Raw genomic sequence first — 12913 nt, forward strand, 5'->3', positions numbered from 1 at the left:
GGAGTTGGACACGTGGCAATACATATAGTATTTATGATATCTCCCACCAAGACAAGTAACTTTTTGTGGTCCAACTATCCTTTCTTTTGTGTTGCCTCTTATGTTTCTAATGGCTCGTAAACCTTTCCTTTGAAAGTACGCCCAAAATTGTGGCTCTTAATTCTCTAACGGACGCGTGTCAGTAAAAAACCATACGATGGACAGATTATTTGCCACATTGAATCCAGGTTATTAACCTCGCTTTTTCTTTGAGGCCTATGGTTTATCTACTGGATAAGCAATTAAGCAGGATTAGCCTGTAAAATGACTGGATAGTATTTCCTGTCCTTTCTTTGTATATTTGCACGCTATAGCCTATATCTTCTTTCTATGTATTATCCTGTAAAATTACCTTTCTATTTCTCTGTATTTTGCACGATATATTACGGATTTGTGTTTTTGAAGAAGTATTAGGCGAAAAACCTATCATTAACGGTAATATGGCACTTCTCAATAATATAATAGATAGGCCCGGAATTGTCCCGAGTTTCTTTCAGGTTGGTCTACCAATTATTGCATTCTAAGCAGATGGTCACTGTTCAATTCACATAAGAAAGCACTTCTTCTTCTTCCTTCATCAAATTCAAGGGGAATGAAACTAATCCAAAGGTTCAATAGAATTACCAGTAAACCCATCAAAAGGGGCTGTTATATAGACGGATATGGCCCCTAAGGTAGCCTTCTATATATATATATATAGAGTTAGGCTGGGGTGCTATGGATAGCATAGTGGCCTCTATGCTACGGCTCAATATTTGAGTTTTCAAAATCCAAACGGTCGATCTGAACCGTTCATCTTATTCTCCATATTAATATCTGCTTGGAGACCAAATTTTACATTTTTCTGAATTTTTTTACTATTTATTAAGTATTTTACAAAATTGTTGATCCAACGGTGGCTGCACAAAACAGTAAAACCATTGGATTAGCGATTTTCAAAGTGGCTTAATAAATAGTAAAAAAAATCAGAAAATTATAAAATTTGGTCTCCAAGCAGATATTAATATGAAGAATAAGATGAACGGTTCGGATCGACCGTTTGGATTTTGAAAACTCGAATATTAAGCCGTAGCATAGAGACCACTATGCTATCCATAGCACCCAGCCTAACTCTATATATATATATATATGGAAGGGCTTCTCCGATATTAATTTTGAAAGTTCCGCACCATACATAGTTCTAGAATAGCTCGTGTTAAAATATGTCCTTGGTACTTATCGTATGTCCAATTTTAATGTATTACGTGTTTGTCGTTCCAAAAGAAAGAAAGAAATATCAATCTTGACAATCTCTAGAAATAATATTTTAATTTGAAATCCAACAATATCAACATGATATATATTCACATTACTATGTCTATGATGAGATTTGATATACGTTTATAATTTCATAATCTTTTTATTAATGAAAAGTTCAAAAAATAAAAAGTTCAAAAAAATACATAAGATATCCGATTATAGAGAACAATAGAAAATAAAAATTCAGATTTTTCATGGCCTAGGATTTATCTACAATTTTATGGTTAAAATAAAAATAAAAATTTCCAAATATCTAGAGCCGCTAAAAATCGAAATAGGGAGAACCAGAAGAAGCGGATTTGAAAAAGTGCACGGAGTTGGATGGGTAATGATATAACAGAGCGATTTTGCTTCACACAGCGCGTGATAAATGGAGACAGTATGAAAAATATATGCTTTTTGAGCTTCACAAAGAAAAGTAAGCTCTGTTAATATATTCGCCTGAGTTGAATAGAGAACAGGAATCCAGCATAATAAAAGAAGGAAAGTCAAAAAGGTGATGGCCCACAAAGTTTCGCTGGAATTCACTGTGCGTTTGACACGTCACAATAGCTGCTTCTTACTCTGAGGTGATGACACGTGTCTTCGCTACAAGGAGCTATTGTTTTGAACTTTGGATGGATGCTAATTAATCACGGTCTTTAATAAATGGCTGCACCGAGCACTAACATAACATGTCCCTGAAAATATTTCGAATCTCCCGAAATTGTGTCTAAAGTTTAAAACATATTAGTTCAATAGTTGGCTGAATAACTTTTGTTATACAAATCACCTAAAATGAATATACTAGTTTACTTTATAGTTTATGCTACTAATACTATTAATAAGACTTCAGTTAATGAGTAAGGCAATGAGAGATTTGACTGTCACATAATTTGATTTGATTGGGTACAGCTGTTGCCTGTTGGAGGCAGTAATCGGCTCCTCATTGAATAGAAATAATTTGTGAGAAGACTCGGGAACATGAATTGAGATTTGGACTTTCATCCGTGCGAGCATTGAAATATGAAATAGGAAAAAGATAGATAAGAGCACAATTTGCACAAAGTATTGGACAATAGAAGTGGCGTAGACGGTGGAACTTTGTTGGCCACAACAAAATTTAGTTTCAAATTAAAATAAAAAATTCTGGCCACATATCGTTTCGGCTTCTCACAGTTGCAGCCGTCTGACGTGGGATTTTTTGTTGTTTCTGTTTGCTATTTTTAATTATTTTTTATAAGCTATGACGGTGGGGTCAGTTATTACAGTCAGACCCTTGCAAATTAAATTAGGCACGATTAGAGATATTTCCCAAAACCTCATAGGAAAATTTTCCCAATTTAGAGCATGACGACGCGGAGGCGGAGATATCAGACATTTATGATTGCATTGATTCAGGTAAAACCTAACGAAATATCACTGATTCACTGTATTGGCTGCATTAAATTTAAAGAAACTTTGTCAATGTTTCAGTCCCTCCATTTCCAAGTAACCGACAGAGGTTGGTGGGGTACAGTCAGCTGTCAGGGGGAAGAAAAAGTTGTCAAGGCGCACAGTCACGAATCCGTATCCTCAAAAGCATTATCTCAACAAAAAAAAAAAAAAAAGCATGATCTCAAGAGAGAATCTTTTGAGTTAATGAATTTGAGTCATCTCATTTTAAACGGAGTTAATTCAGCACTTGCTAATAATATAAGAAGTCTTTTAATATTAGTGCAAATTTAATCTGTACGAATCTTAAAACATATCGTACGGTTGAAATTCATTCACTCAAAAGATTCCTTTTGAGATAATGCAGAGGATACGAAATTCCACAGTTTTTTTATTTTCATAAATTAAAAACATCAAATTATCGAAAATAGAATAAATTTACTTTTATATTTAGGTCATGAATTGGACTGAGGTAATGAGTTGGTTTTATTGAAGTATCTGCTGAGATCAAATCAATTGTTCGGTCTCAATAATTTACATAAATGGCAGTATGTCTTGATCATAAAAAACTTGAAAAATGTTGTTTATAAAAAATTGTGAATTTAGGGTCTAAATTAATTTATGTTTCAGTTATTGGTTTGGTCTAACAAGCTAATGAGACCGATTGAATTTTCACACAATGTGATAGTTCAAGTAGAAATCGTTACTGATTCGGTTTCATTCTTTATCGTACAGAATAAATAATGCATCTTATTTTCATAATTTTTTTTTTCTAAAAATAAAAAATGCTGGCCAGACTGGTCGGACAAGATCCACCACTCATCTCTGCACCTGTTGTTTTATTTCTTTTTCAAAAATACGTTTTGAAATTTTGATCACGTGGGACCGGAAATTGGAGAATGACAATAAAATTTGTGTGGCTGTTAAGCAAGAGCAGGGCAAAAGAAAATACTTCATTATCATCTTTTTCACTATTTAAATATAATATTTTTATTATAAGTATTTCAATTCAGCCAATTGGGCCAAAGATCTCAGATAAGCATTATTTTACCCATAAGCTCCTCATAGTCAGGGACGGACCCACATGGAACTGAGGAAACAGTCGTCCTCCTAGACTTTGATTTTTAATGAAGATCTATGAGTCTTGACCGATTTTAATCTCTTTGAATTTTTTTTGTCCTTCTCTGAATTTCTGAATTTTAATGTGTAAAATTTGAGGTTAAAATTAAAATAATTTTTTTGAATTATGATTTGTCATTAGAATAATAAGTTAGAACATTATAAATTATAAGTCAAAATATTAAAAAATATAAATTAAAACATTGTTATTTACAGAGTATCCAATTAGTTAATATATTTAAACCTTATTAGTTATTTAAATCTGATTCATTATTTTTTTGTCCCCCAACAAAAATCCTGAATCTGCATGTAACATACATGCTCATTGGTGGATCCATAATTTCGAGTTCTCAATCTCTGCCGTGCAGCACAAAACTTAACGTGATCAGATGGTTAGAAGTTATTCGACATACGTGCTGCACGAAATATAATATGAAATCCAAAATTTCAATAAAACCTATTTTGTGAGAATTTTTTGTTAAGAAATATAAACAAGTTTTTGTGAGAAAAATAATATTTGTATAGAAAATCTATTAGTCGGGTTGATTAAAATATAATAACAAGTGACAACTAATCAACTAAAATTTAATATATTATTTTTCAGATTGATTATGTTTGGTTGATCAAGTTAACCGGGTTACAATTACACTCTTAATTCTAAAGAAAAGATCCGTTGAATTACTATCTTATGTTTGGTTGTGGAGTAAGAGGTGGAGTAAACCCCTTACTCCACGCTTAAGGAGCCAAACGAGGAGTAACATAGGCGGTTTAAGATGAAGTAAGATTTGAGCTAAACCGGAATAACTTACACCACCTAGAGAGGTGGTTTAGCTTACTCCACCAAACATGATTAACTTACTCCGGTTTAGCTTGGAGTAAGAAATTTAATCCGGTTTAACTTTACTCCACAACCAAACATTACCTTAATTTGTATTTTTCTCGTTTGCTATCCCTTCTTTCTTTCTAACGCAATCAAAATGTTATTTTAGAGTTTTGACACGAAAGTAGCAGAGTAGTGTGCACAACAGATCTCGAATAAAATATTAGAGGTGTAAATAGAAAGAAGAAACGGTGCAACCATTTTCATAACATGGGCTTTTTAAGGCCTTAAGATAAATACAGCCTGTTATTATTTTCAAGAATTTGGTGTCTTCAACGATGTAATTGGTTCGATCAGTTGATTAAAATTGCATTCATTTACAGTTTTGATGTTGATTTCCTTCAAGTATAAACAACAAATGCGTACCAAACCATGATTTTTCATTGGTGAATCCAGAATTTAAAATTCTTCCCCAAATAAGAACCATATTTATTTATTTATCTATCAGAATCATATTGTCATAAACAATATAACATAGTTCAATAAAATAGACTTAAAAGGTATCCAAACGAAAAGTAAGCCCTGATCTGATATTCTTATTATGAAAGAAAGAACAAAGTATATATATATAATAAATACAAAAGAGAGACAAATGTCTCATGTCAAAACTGCACAGTTTAAAGAGTAGACAGGATCATATCCCGTTGAATTCAGATTCAGTGCGGTATCCTACCGTGTAGAATGAGATCTGCATTGTCCGTTTTAACCTAGCACAAATCTTAAAGCGGACTCCCTATAATCCAAATAGGTGCCGAAATGATTTTGGTTCGGCTGGGAGTTATTCTATGCGGTAGGGTACCGCAGGGGATACTCACTGATATGATATCCCGTTCAGATAAAGTCACTGACATGTCACATCCCATCCAATGTAGAAAAATGAGAACGTCCAATAGAATCGACAAACCCACGAACAGAGAGCTCTGGCAGAGACATGTCGGTCTCTGCTAGTGAGTTGTGATCAATGAAGATAACAACAACTGTGATGTCATCATGGAAGTACCGCCGAATTCCCTTCTCTACTTTCTTCAAATCTTCATACCTCATTTGCCGTTTTATCGCCGCCTCCTTCAGAGCTGCTTTCACCAGCCTCTTCGCTATTCCCTGATCATCAAAACAACACATTTGTTACAAGAATTCACCCAATTCGGACATTCTAACATGGTTTCCTTGAGTAACCTTCCTCCTTTTCCCCAAATCCTGGCTTAACTAAATATTTTCTGTCATGACTACTAATAAGAGTGAGTACTAAATATGAACCGTTCAACATGATCTCCGTATCAAAACATACTCGCAAACTAAATTTTACATTTTTTAGATTTTTTTTTTTATTATTTTTTTAGATAGATAGAAAATCACTACTTTTGAATGGCCTAGAAGTTTTAGATCAAGTTATTTTCTACCTATCGAAAAAAAAGTACAAAAAATTTAAAATATGTAAAATCTGATCTACAATTACATTTTATTTTCATATGGGGATCATTTTGAACTGTTCATATCGAACTATGAAAATGAAGATATTGATCTATAGTACGGACCAATCCGTGCTATGCATAGTAGCATAGTCTCACTATTGCTGTTATAATAATTAGTAACCTTTTTGTTATTTAAAAAAAAAAAAAGATATTCTTTTGGTCCAGATAGCAAGGGGGTCATACGGGTCTTGGATTATTGCTGACAATGTCAACGGCTTCCTGGTTGGTGAGTTGTTCCCAAAGACCATCGGATGCGAAGATCAAAAATTGATCTTGCGGACGAAGTACTCGTGTAATGATTGATGGCTCTGATGATAAGATAGGCCGGCGGAGAGGTTCAGAGAGTTTAAATCGAGCTACTGTTGGGTCCATGGAGAATTCAGGCTTTTTCAAATATGCATCTCCTATCGTTCTCGAGACCTGAATGAATATACGAAGATTAGATGTTTAAAGTAAAAAGAAGGAAATCAACACTAATAATTTTGTGAAATTACAATATTACCACTCACCTGTATAATCCCTTTGATGCGCCAAACCCCGTGCTTAAGCACGACAATGTTGTTATCATCTGGGTGGAGAGATCTAAGCTCTTGCCTCACCTCTGATACACTCGCATTATGATCTCGTGTTATCTGCTCAGCAATGATTTTATTGTCTGATCGGCTTAAAGAACCAACAACTACGCGAGAATCTCCCAAGTTGGCAACGTAGAGAGTTCCCCTCCATATGACTCCAACCAAACAGCACGAACCAATTGCAGCTATAACGGGTTTGAACGGATGCATCCTTCGCACATGTGTTAAGAAGCCATCCTCGGTTGCGGAGAATGCATTTCTAACAACCTCCTCAGATATTGTGCCTGATTCACGAGCAATCCCTATGATGTGTATGAAAATGTAATTTAGTGTATGGTCTGAAGGAACAGCTATTCAACCATCTAAACATAAAAAAAAAAATAACATGTTTGCAACCACACAATATTTAGGATTAAAATGCACAAAAAAAGAACAGGCAACAAAACTTTAATTATGTCTCCCTATAATTCTTCCAAAAGAGAACTACTTATAAAATTTGTCCCTCAATAGCAATCCAAACTCCTTTTCCTATTTCTTTCTTTTTTCAATAGAAGTGGCACTAAAGAGCAAACAGTTATCGTTATTAGAAAAGTATTGATTATAAGAAACTAAGAAACTAAAAGGGGCAGGAGTCAGGACCCAGTGACAGTGGATATAACTTGAAATCATGAAAATCATCAAACTTAAATTAATAATAATCTGAGATTTGGATATGATCTACCTGGCATGAATTTCATGCATGTGAAAAATGATGACGTTTGGTGAAAATTGCATGAATTTGATACATCTGGCATGAATTAAACATAATCTTTGATGGATTATACTTCACAATGAGAAAATTGCATGAATTTGATACATATGAGCTAGGTACATGCAAACATACAGACAACTAAGACATGTACAGCAGAGAACATCAAAGAAAGATGTCATGCTCATATATATATATATATATTTTCTTTTAATAGGATTTTCTGTTCAATGACAACTATACCAAATAAAGAATCGTTTTCCAATGAAAATAGCAGGACCTTTATACCACTATTTTATTATAATTTAGTTAAACACCTCATTAGGCTAAAAGGAAGCATCTAGGACAAGTTGACTATGTAATGCCGTACTAGATTGGCCAACAAAAAAAGATACTTTTTATAACAGCTACACGGAAGTACATTTTGATACAAAAAATGTACTTCCTATATTTCCTGCATGATGTATGAGCTCAATTAAATAATTTACAAAGTTGGGTACTGGATACCAAAAAAAAAAAGTTCTATTCACTTTCTCTGAGAAAAAACAACAAATATTTCAATCGATCAAGAGCACAACCAAAAATCATATATAATGATCTAATCTGATCATCGTCAATTTTCATGTACCAAAATAACAAACCACAGATTTGTCCTTTCCACAGATAAACTCTGATTGAGAAATCAAAATCAATCAAATACACACTTACTGACAAGATGCTGGAACAGATGATCGGCGACGAATCTTGAAGCATCAGCGCCTCCATGACCATCATATACCCCGACAAATGTCCCCGCCGGGCTCGTCTCAACCTGACTATGATCCTCTATGATATCATTCGCCTGAGCAACGGCGAAAGAATACTCACCGGCCGAATGCTTGCCGAGGCCTCTGGACCAAACCAGGCAATCCTCTTGATCGACATTGGGCTCCGATTCATCCTTCGTCATACACGAGTACCTCCTAGTCACTGGGCCCCAGCACGACGCCGCTAGCCTCCCCATACACGGCCACATCCCTCATTTCCCGGTGCAGAGTATCAGGTTTTGATTTTAATAAAGTTAAACAGTTAGATTTGGTTAGACTTGAATTTGGATTTCGATTTCGATTTGAACGGAGAGATTGAGGAAAAACCGGAGGCAAGAGCGGGTGAAGTTGAGCGCGGACTGCTCTGCTTTTATAGAGGGTTTAGGAACGAATTCATATCAACCTGAGGTAACATAAATTTTGAATTTGGATATGGATCGTCCGATCTTCTTTGGCACGAATATTAAAGGATCTATGTGTTCCACCTTTCTGATCGGAATGGTCCGGATCCAAATTAAAATTGTGTTTTACTTTAGGGGATCCAGACCCGTTTAGGAGCTGAAGCTTTCATGTCTGGAAATTTACGGAACTACCACTGAAAACCGTGAGGGATACACTTGGATCGGGTTTCCTCTCAACCTGACCCGACCCGTATTACTCTGTCTCATCAGGTTTAAGATCAAAATGGAGATAGGAGATGATCAGATTTCATTCTTCTAACTTATTTTTAAGGTTAGTTTGGGACAGTAATTACTCATTAGTCAAGCTGAGACATTTTCTTAGTTTTGGAGGAAATAATTATTGATATGATGTTTTAGAAGAATTTATTTAATAACATTAACAATTGAGATAACCGCATTTTGTAGATTGAACCCGACCCGACCCGACCCAATATAGTGAAATCCAATAAGAGAGAGATTAGCGTAGGTGGTAGAGAATGGAGAGGGGGCAGAGAAGAAAAGGTGAAAAAGAGGAAAAAAAGGAAAAGAAAAAGTGCACACACGGAGACATGGAGGAGGTCATGCTCACCACCGTGACTTTGGGAGACAGGTTGACTTTCATGCTCCTTAAAATAATTTATTTCATTTTTTTTAATGCATCTCCTTAAATTAATTTCAAGTTGTTTAACAACTAAAACTCTCACCATTGGATCATTATTTAATATTAGCAAATTTTGTATTATCAATTGGGTATCACAAATTCTACATTTGTTTTGAAATAGATGGATCAACCCGTGTTATAGATTTATATTTATATTTTTAAAGTTCAAATCAGTTGAAATGCATGAGAAGACCAATTTTTTTTATTCTTTTAAATAGATAGAAAATAACTATTTTTAGATGGTCCCAAAATTTTAAATTTGGTGATTTTTTATCTATTTTTAAATAGAAAAGAAATTCTGAAAAAAAAATATAAAATGTGATCTCCAAGTACATTTTTATATGGAAATCATGTTTAACAGTTCGAATGACCTATTTGAATTTGAAAAGAAAAATACAAATTCATAGGACAAGTCAATCCGTAATATACGTATTACCCGTAATCTCACTCATCCGAAATTTTATATTTGATTTAATAAAAAAAGTTTATATAGTCTGGAAATGCTGAGGGATGATCAGAACATCAGATCACCAAAGTTTATTATAAGCAATAATTTAAGATATGTAAGGCGATTGATCAGGGGCTATGGCTATGGCTATGGCTATGGCTATAAAAACGAAAAGAAGGAGATGGTTTGTTGGGAGAAAGTTCAGTCAACCAGTTTACATCACTGAGAACTTGTGAATTTCTTCTGACCAGCCAAAAAGAAAACCCTTTCTTGGTCCAATCTTCTCCATTTCTACACAAACTGGAGAGAGTTGTGATTTCTTTTTAGAAAATAATTTCCAAATCTGTAAATTTAGTCTATAAAATTTATTTATCTAAAGAAGATTTTGAAAATTTGAAGAAGTTTAATTCAAGATCATTTACAAATTTTACACATAATAATCAAATTAACGAGCTACATAACTCACCTTCTTCAAGTATCCCTTGTGTATCTATTTTTGAATCTGTATCACCCCAGGTACCTGTACCTGAGGTGCAAGCCATAAATATGGGCCGCTCTTTTTCATGTGGCACGAATCTCAAAGCACACACTCTACAGTCTTAACCGGCTCCGAATTGAATTTGGCCCAGCGGGGGTTAATATGGGCCGTCCATTCTTTTTAATTGTATCTCAGGTACCTGGGGGGACACATACTCTATTTTTTCATTGATTAAACATCCTAAAATGCACACTCAATTAGTATTCAAAATGAATGTTTGCATGTTTATATTGTTTGTGAAAAGTTGAAAAATAAAATAAAATAATGAAAGAGTATTTGGGATGAGAATTTGAAAGATAACTACGTATATTTACCATGATTTCAATTATGAAATTTCATTATATTTACATCAGTATTAGAAAGAAAATAATCAACATGTGATATCCTTGTTAAGGGCATCTCCATTACTTGTTGGAATGGAGGGAAGAATTCTGTTTAAAAAGTGCAATGTGGGCCCAAAATAGCTGGTGACTTGGTAAGAGATAAAGATCTTTTATGGAATTCTTTAATGGTAGTCCCTGTTACAAGGCACATATGAATTATGAAATAAACTTTTACAAAGGTTCTCGTATTATGTTAAAATGAAAGAGAGGTGATAATTATTATTCACAAAATTTTCAGTGGATCTAATGCAAAAGGAAGCGTCTGATGTGATTTTTACTACTACACAAGTAATAAATCCTAATTTACTCTCAATTCGGTTGCAAGTGTACAACCTTGTCAAGTAGTATTTAGGGATCGTCTCCACAGGGACAATTCGGAATATTAAACCTAACCTAATTAATTTAATTTAGTAAAAGGAAATAAAGGAATTTGTTTGTTTTCTATGATGGTTTGGTTTGTTGCTGATCAAATTGAATTAACTAAATTCTAGGTCTAAATGTGGTTTTAAACAAGAATGAGAAATTAGGGTCTATTAGGGTTCCTATCCACTAATGTCACGATTAATTGATTTATTAAGGTTGTTCTTATAAATATGAAGGCACAGTCTAATGTTATCGGTATAAAGTGATATTTCTATGTTAATACCGTCTTTAAATTAGTATAAATGTCACCTCTCGGTACTTGGTTACACTAACCCAAAGTTATTAAGTCTTTAACTGTCCCAATTGGTATAGAAAGTTATTCGTCACCTCTCGGTACTTGGTACAATTTTCTAACCTATCGGGTTAAGCCCGTATAAGATGAGCGTCTCCTCTCGGTACTTAGCCTATCAAATACTCTTTTCTTTATGGTCAGGACTAAATATTCAATTTCTCAATTGTAAATACCGAATCCTAGGGTTTCATGCAATTTCGCTTAAGTCATCACAAACAAGTAATATAAAGAAAAGATCATACCAAGGAACAAGTAAATATAATATAAAATCAACTAATCCATGACATAAGTTTCAAGTTCTAACCCTAATCAACCCTAGAAATAGCCTTAGCCAATCATGGCTGCAGCACACAAGAGAAATAACAGGTAAAAGAGTTCTAAGAGAAAGAAATCAATGTAACCGCTCGAAGAATTCGCTATCTTCTTCTCCCTTCTTTTGTCTCTCCTTTTTCTCCTTATTCTCCTGTGCTTTTCTCTCTTTCTAATGTCTAAAATTCGTCCCTAAAACAGTTTTTTTCCTTCCAGAATTAAAAACAACTAATTATAGCAAAAATCGCTTCTGGAACTGTTTATTGCGGGCCGCAATAACTTCCATTGCGGGCCGCAATAATAATACAAATTTTTCTGTTCTGCAAATCGGCTCTGACTAGTTGGTTGCGGCCCGCAATAAAATAATTGCGGCCCGCAATAAAAGTGAAAATTCGCCAGATTTGTGCTTTCTTGCTCCAGATAGCTCGTCTTCCTTCGTTAAGCTCCAAGCACTTGATTGCCTACAAAATAAACACAACTAGGGCAGTAACTTGAACTTTTAAACATTTATAACCTAATTAAATTCTAATTTCAACAAAACTCGGTTTAATTTACACAACAAACCCTATGTTTCAACATATATCATTGTGGCTTATCAAATTCCCCCAAGCCTAGTCTTTGCTTGTCCCAAGCAAGTCTAAACCCTCACAGGGATTCCCGGGTTTTGTTTATGTATTTCAAACCAAGTTATCTAAACTATCCTAAAGACTTAAAAAATAAAATTGGTCAGTCAAAGCAATTTAGGGTTCAAACAATTCAATTCAAAGCATGAGTATGTCAAACAATTATGCGGGTTTCTTTCAATGATCTTCTTCACCTCACAAACGCACGTTTTGATTTTAATTAAGCAAGTTTATATCTATATGACACTTCAGAATTAGTTAATCCTAAATTTTTCTCCCCCCGTTCTACAAGTGACAACCAATTCCAGAAAATCCTTTTAAAAATTTAATTTTTGTTAGGGGTGTAGACTGTGCCTGATGCTTTGACTTTTTTTTTTTACTTGTGCATCCGTCTGTTTTTGGCTCACTCATTTTTCCACTCATTTTTATTTTATTATTATATATA

The 12913-nt window shown here is 34.2% G+C and overlaps 1 protein-coding gene across 1 annotated transcript; it reads right to left on the reverse strand.

Annotated features, from left to right (window-relative positions):
* Nucleotides 1–5260: 5260 nt before the first annotated feature.
* On the reverse strand, nt 5261–8695 carry LOC144557718 (Protein phosphatase 2C family protein). The gene is made up of 4 exons (XM_078306282.1): nt 8254–8695; nt 6732–7099; nt 6406–6642; nt 5261–5851 (listed from the first exon to the last, which is right to left on the reverse strand). The coding sequence occupies exons 1-4, from the start codon at nt 8558–8560 to the stop codon at nt 5603–5605; spliced, it is 1161 nt and encodes a 386-aa protein (XP_078162408.1). The 5' UTR covers nt 8561–8695; the 3' UTR covers nt 5261–5602.
* Between the last annotated feature and the right edge of the window lie 4218 nt (nt 8696–12913).

Source organism: Carex rostrata, chromosome 8, assembly GCF_964058835.1.
Source record: "Carex rostrata chromosome 8, lpCarRost1.2, whole genome shotgun sequence".
Classification (NCBI taxonomy): domain Eukaryota; kingdom Viridiplantae; phylum Streptophyta; class Magnoliopsida; order Poales; family Cyperaceae; genus Carex; species Carex rostrata.